The 6,000-nt window shown below is 45.9% G+C and overlaps 1 protein-coding gene across 1 annotated transcript in view; it reads left to right on the top strand.

Moving 5' to 3' along the window:
• LOC109395341 (ryanodine receptor 1) overlaps window positions 1–6,000 on the top strand; it is a 126,143-nt gene that overhangs the window by 37,612 nt on the left and 82,531 nt on the right. The window contains exons 36-40 of the mRNA XM_019666253.1: window positions 1,330–1,596; window positions 1,937–2,137; window positions 2,485–2,596; window positions 3,906–4,052; window positions 5,521–5,794. Coding sequence (XP_019521798.1) covers window positions 1,330–1,596; window positions 1,937–2,137; window positions 2,485–2,596; window positions 3,906–4,052; window positions 5,521–5,794 — 1,001 coding nt within the window. The remainder of the gene's footprint in view (window positions 1–1,329; window positions 1,597–1,936; window positions 2,138–2,484; window positions 2,597–3,905; window positions 4,053–5,520; window positions 5,795–6,000) is intronic.

Genomic DNA, 6,000 nt, shown 5'->3' with positions numbered 1-6,000 from the left:
CAACCATCATTCATCCATCCATAGACCCGTCCATCCTCCATTCCTCTTCCATCCATCTATTCATTCAAACATACCCCCATCTTCCCATCTGCATCTATATCTATTTATCCTTCCATTTTCCACCCACATATCCATCTACTCACCCTTCCATTCATGCATCCATGTATCAGTCTTTCCAGCTTTCAATCTAGTTGTCTGTCCACCCTTCCATTCACTCATACATCAGTCCATCAGTCTGCACCATCACCATTCCATGCATTCATCTATCCACCTACCCACTTATTTATTAATCTGTCTTTCCTTCCTGTACATCCTGTTATTATCCTCCTTTCCACCTGTGCATCCATCCACCCATGCACAGCCCCATCCATTTTTTCATCTTCCACATACCTGTGCATCCATTCACGCATCTCTCTATCCATATGCATGTATACCCATCCACCTACCAACAAATCTAATCACCTACACCTGTTCATACACTCACCAGTCAATCTATTCTTCATCCTTCTATTCATCCTTTATTTCATGTACTGTTTCATTCACATATCCATCTAATAGCTCACTCATATAACCGTCTGTCTAACTTTTCATCCGCAAACCTATCCATCCATTCATTCATCCATCCTAACCCACCCCATGGCTATTTACTCATTTATTTATTTACCCATCCACTCATTTACTTGCTCATACATCTATGAAACCATCCATCCATCCACCTACCCACCTATCTATACATCATTTATCCTCTGTCATTCATCTACCCACCATCTTTTCCTCCACCTTTACCTTCACTTCTTCATCCATTACCCACCCATCCATCCATCTCCCCTTTAAATCCTACTATTTCATCTATTAATTCAGCCACCCAGCTACCCTGTCCTTCCCCCATTCATCCACCTCTCTTTCCCAACTCTTCTTCCCTTTTATCTACCCACTCTCCTTCTATCTGTTAGCATTTTCATTATGTTTGCTGAGAGCTGTCATGCTGGAAGTTATAAGAGCCTCCATCAGGTGTAGGGTGTGTCCTGTTCCAGAGTCATATATACTCAAGCTTGGGGAAAAAGGCACTTACTTGTGAAGAAAGAAGTGCTCATGTTTGGCTAGTGGTCTGGGCCATGTGGGTGAGACACAGGGTGTGGATCTGGGGAAATCTTAAAGAGGATGGATGGCAGGGCAGTGGGCTGCCATTCCTGCTTGTGGGAGGAACCATACAGCCAGTGCAGGACTAAATCTGGCACGTGCAAAAGAAGCAGGTCTGGAAATTGAGGCTGGGACTTAATTATGGAGGCTCTGCAGGCCACAGTGAATGACCCAGACTTTGTCATGTAGGTGATGGGCGTCTTTGGCGATGAGGACGTGAAACAGATATTAAAGATGATTGAGCCTGAAGTATTCACTGAGGAAGAAGAAGAAGAGGAGGAGGAGGAAGAGGGGGAGGAAGAAGAAGATGAAGAGGAGAAGGAGGAGGATGAGGAGGAAGAGGCACAGGAGAAGGAAGATGAAGAAAAAGAGGAAGAAGAGACACCGGAAGGGGAAAAAGAAGGCTTGGAAGATGGGCTGCTCCAGATGAAGTTGCCAGAGTCTGTGAAATTACAGGTGGGCTGGTTCTTTCTATTTTCCAACCTCCATCCACCTGTGCTGGGAGACACAGGGTCTGGTAAAGCATGAGTCTGGGTTTGTCCCAAGGCAGTGGGGAGCTGTGGAAGTGCATAAAGCAGTGGAGTGCTGCTGACTTGGAATGATCTCTCTGGTTTCCAAGTGGGAAGTGAACTGGAGGAATGAGACCCTGGAGAAGTCTGGCTTAAGGATCCAGGCAGGAGACAATGGTGGCTGGACCAGGGCAGCACCATGGAGAGGGGAGAGAAAGCAAGAGAAATTTTAAGGAAGTCCTAATGGTCTCATTACCATTCCTCCTACTGCATGGCTGTCCACACAGATGTGCCACCTGCTGGAGTATTTCTGTGACCAAGAGCTGCAGCACCGTGTGGAGTCCCTGGCAGCCTTTGCAGAGTGCTATGTGGACAAGCTCCAGTCCAACCAGCGGGACCGCTACAACCTCCTCATGAGAGCCTTCACCATGTCTGCAGCTGAGACTGCCCGACGCACTCGCGAGTTCCGCTCGCCACCCCAGGAGCAGGTCCTCTGACCCCTGGCCCTGGTTGGCCTTACTGTCTAAACCCCAACCTCAACCTCGCCCCTTCCCTAATCACGAATGGTACTTGACCTCTAAACCTGTTCTTGACCTCTGACCCTATTGATATGTTTGACTCTCACTTGCCTACCTCTCTCTGAATCAACCTGACCTCTGAGTCAGCCAGGCTGACTGTGATCCCTTTCAAACCTCTAGTCTCCCAGATAGTCTTCATTAACTTACACTTTGACTCACAACCTTAGACAGGGACTCACAATTGGATCTTTGACCTTGAGCACAGCGTTCCTGCTCTGGGGTCTCTGACCCTATTCTAACCTTTGACCTTCTCTTAGATCAACATGCTTGTGCACTTCAAAGATGGTATGGAAGTGGAAGAAAATCCTCTCCCTGAAGAGATTCAACAGGATTTGCTTGATTTTCATCAAGACCTGCTGGCACATTGTGGTAAGGAGAGGGGATCAGAGAACCCTCCTGCCAGCTTTCTTCTAAAGTTTCCCTAAGATTTGCTGATCTTAAACATCTGTAGTATTGGTGTTATGTAACGGTTGGTTGGTTGAATGAATGAATGAATGAATGAATAGATGTATTAGTGAACAGATAGATGATGAGTGGAAGAATATGTTTATATGGGTATTTGAGTGGGAGTGTATATGGATGGGTAGCTATAGGCAGATGGATGACAGTGGAGAGATGGCTGGCTGGAGGGATGGATGAATGACCTTCATTGTTCCTGATGAGGAGTCAGCTGACAATCTTATTGAGATTCTCTTATAATGTGTTGTTTTTCTCTGGCTAGCTTTCAAATTTTTCTCTTTGCCTTTGCCTTAAATAGTTTGAGTGTGATGTGTCTAGGTGTGGAGCTCTTTGAATTTATCCTACTTGGAGCTTGTTTAGTTTTTTGAATGTGCAGATTAATATTTTTCATCAAATTTGGGATTTTTTTGGTCATTTTTTTATTCCCCTTTCCCTTTTCTCCTTGGACTCCCATTATGCATATATTTGTACACTGAATGGTGCCCCACAGGCTTCTGTGACTCTGTTAGGTGTTTTTTTTTCATTATTTTTCTGTTCTTTAGACTGGATAATCACTATTGTCCTACCCCTCTACTTTCACTGATTCTTTCTCCTTCCAGCTCAAATATGTGGTCATACCTCTCTAGTGATTTTTAAATTTGTTATTATACTTTTCAAGTCCAGAATTTCTATATGATTATTTTTATACCACCTACCTGTTAATTAATACTCTCTACTTAATGAGTCATTGTCATCATATTTCTCTTTAATACTTTAGACATAGTTTCCTGTAGTTCTTTGAACATATTTACAGTAGCTGATTTAAAAGACAAATGCTTTAAAGAATGAATAAATGAACAAACATATGAACATATGAGGTGTGATTAAACAATACGGTGAATGTTTAAGTTAAAAAAATTATTACAGTAAAAGACACATTGCCATTAATCCCCCTCAAAATACTCCCTCTCGCTTTAAACACACTTATCCCATAGTTCTTGCCACTTTCTGAAGCAGTTCTGGAAGTTGTCTTTCATGAACATCTTTACTTGTGCTGTGTTTTTACTGTAATAAATTTTTTAAATTTAAACTTCACCCTAGTTTTAGATCACACCTCATATAAAGAAATCAATGAAAAGCTCCATGAATGCACACATGAATGAATGAACAGATGAAGGACTGAAGAAGTGAATGATTAAGCTGACGAATAAACACACCTTCCCTCCTTGACCACCTGCAGGAATTCAGCTGGAAGGGGAGGAGGAGGAACCAGAGGAAGAGGCCACCCTGGGCAGCCGTCTGATGAGCCTGTTGGAGAAAGTGCGACTGGTGAAGAAGACGGAGGAGAAACCCGAGGAGGATCAGCCTGCTGAGGAGAGCAAACCCGGTGAGGCTGGGCCATTAGGGAGGGAACCAGAGTGGGGTGGGCATCTCTGTGCTTGGGGAGCCTCTGGGTCCAAGACAGGCCGTGAGGAGTAGTGCAAGGGAGAGGTAAATGGGTATTAATGAGAGGCGGAGTGGAGGGCAGGGTTGACAGAGGGGGAATGCTGGAGGTGTGGCTTAAATATTTGGTCTGCATAGTATGGGTGTTGGACCAGGGTGGCATAAGGCCCTCTAGAGCAGAGACATACATCTAACTTTAGGATGATGGCAACTCCTGCACCACTGTGGTTTCCATATCCTGTGTCTTTCCTTTGTTTTCTTTCTTGGTGAAATAATTACCATGATGAGGGATTAGAAAAGCAGTTATGATAAATGTGGGGCCAATGGGTCATTATGCAAACTATATATTCGCCCCATCTAACAAGGATAGAGTCCCTGATGTTGGTACAGGGTTTATTCTACAACATTTAGGAAACTTTTATTGGACCAACTCTTAGCCAGGCACTGTTGTCGATGCTGGGGAATCACAGCCCCTGCCCTCAAGGAGTTTAGAATATTACAACAGATACAAATATGCATATACCATAATGTCAGGTGACCGTGGATACTATGAAGAAAAATAGAGTTGAGTGAGAGGAGAGAGAGGGACAAAGATGGAGGGGTCAGAGTGAGGGAGTGAAGTGTGCAAAGGCCTGGGGAATGATGATCGGTACAGAGAGAATAGCCAGTGCAAAGGCCTGAGACAGGAACGTGCTTGGTGCATTTAGAGGTCCATGTGGAGCAGAGTGAGTGGGGGGGAGAGGGGCAGGAGATGAGGTCATAGGTGATGGGCCAGATTGTGTAGGACTGCTGGAAGGAAGGTAGGATTAACACATCACAGGTCATGAATTGACACCATAGTTCAATGCCAGTGCCCGGAGGTTTCTCTTAACCCTGAGACACAAGAGACATCTGCCTTCTTTACCAGAAATCCTGGGAAGAAAAAGTGTTGGGAGAGAAAGAGAGATAAACGGATGCTGGCTGTAGGAAAGGTGAGGCCCAGGAAGATTGCCAGGGAAAATAAAACTGATTATTTTGACATCATTTTCAAGTGATACTGAGGTCCTCACAGTTTTTCTTTGTGTCTGTTGACTCTTGTGATGAAAAGTTGGCAGTAGTTTTACAAAACAAATGGAATTGAGGCTTGTGCTTTCAGAGGTGCGTAGTGAAGTGCTCTGGTGTTCTGTAGTGATTCAATTTCTTTTTCCTCTTGAAACTTGTAGGGTCCCTTATGGAAGGGGGATTAGGGTGAAGAGAACAGATAGACTCTTAGGGCAATAAAAAAGATCTCCCAGAATCTGTGTACTCCTGGCAGGGAGAGGGTGGGAGGGTTAGTAACTGAGAAGCCTCTGGAAATAGGGGCGTCTTCTGCATTGTTCAGGCTCAAGGCCCTGACCAATCAGAGTGTTCTGACCCTTGCGTCCTATTCCCAGAGTCGCTGCAGGAGCTGGTGTCCCACACGGTGGTGCGTTGGGCCCAAGAGGACTTTGTGCAGAGCCCTGAGCTGGTACGGGCTATGTTTAGCCTCCTGCACCGGCAGTACGATGGGCTTGGGGAGCTGCTGCGCGCCCTGCCCCGGGCGTACTCCATCTCGCCATCCTCCATGGAGGACACCATGAGCCTGCTCGAGTGTCTCGGCCAGATCCGCTCACTGCTCATTGTGCAGATGGGCCCCCAGGAGGAGAACCTCATGATCCAGAGCATTGGGTGAGGCACCGTCCCCTCCCCTGACTTTGTACATCCCTGGGGAAGGAAGGGGCGCCTTCCTGGCACCAGCTTGTCCCCCTGGGTCATGTCCTCTGGATACGACAATGTCTGTCTCTCCCACTTCTGCCCCAACTTTGGGGTGATATATTCCTGATCCCAGAAGCTAGCCCATCTCCCTGGGTAATGTCCCCTTACCTCTCCACCCA

The sequence above is a fragment of the Hipposideros armiger genome, unplaced genomic scaffold, assembly GCF_001890085.2.
Source record: "Hipposideros armiger isolate ML-2016 unplaced genomic scaffold, ASM189008v1 scaffold_466, whole genome shotgun sequence".
Taxonomy (NCBI): Eukaryota; Metazoa; Chordata; class Mammalia; order Chiroptera; family Hipposideridae; genus Hipposideros; species Hipposideros armiger.
This window is presented reverse-complemented; position numbering and strand designations above follow the sequence as displayed.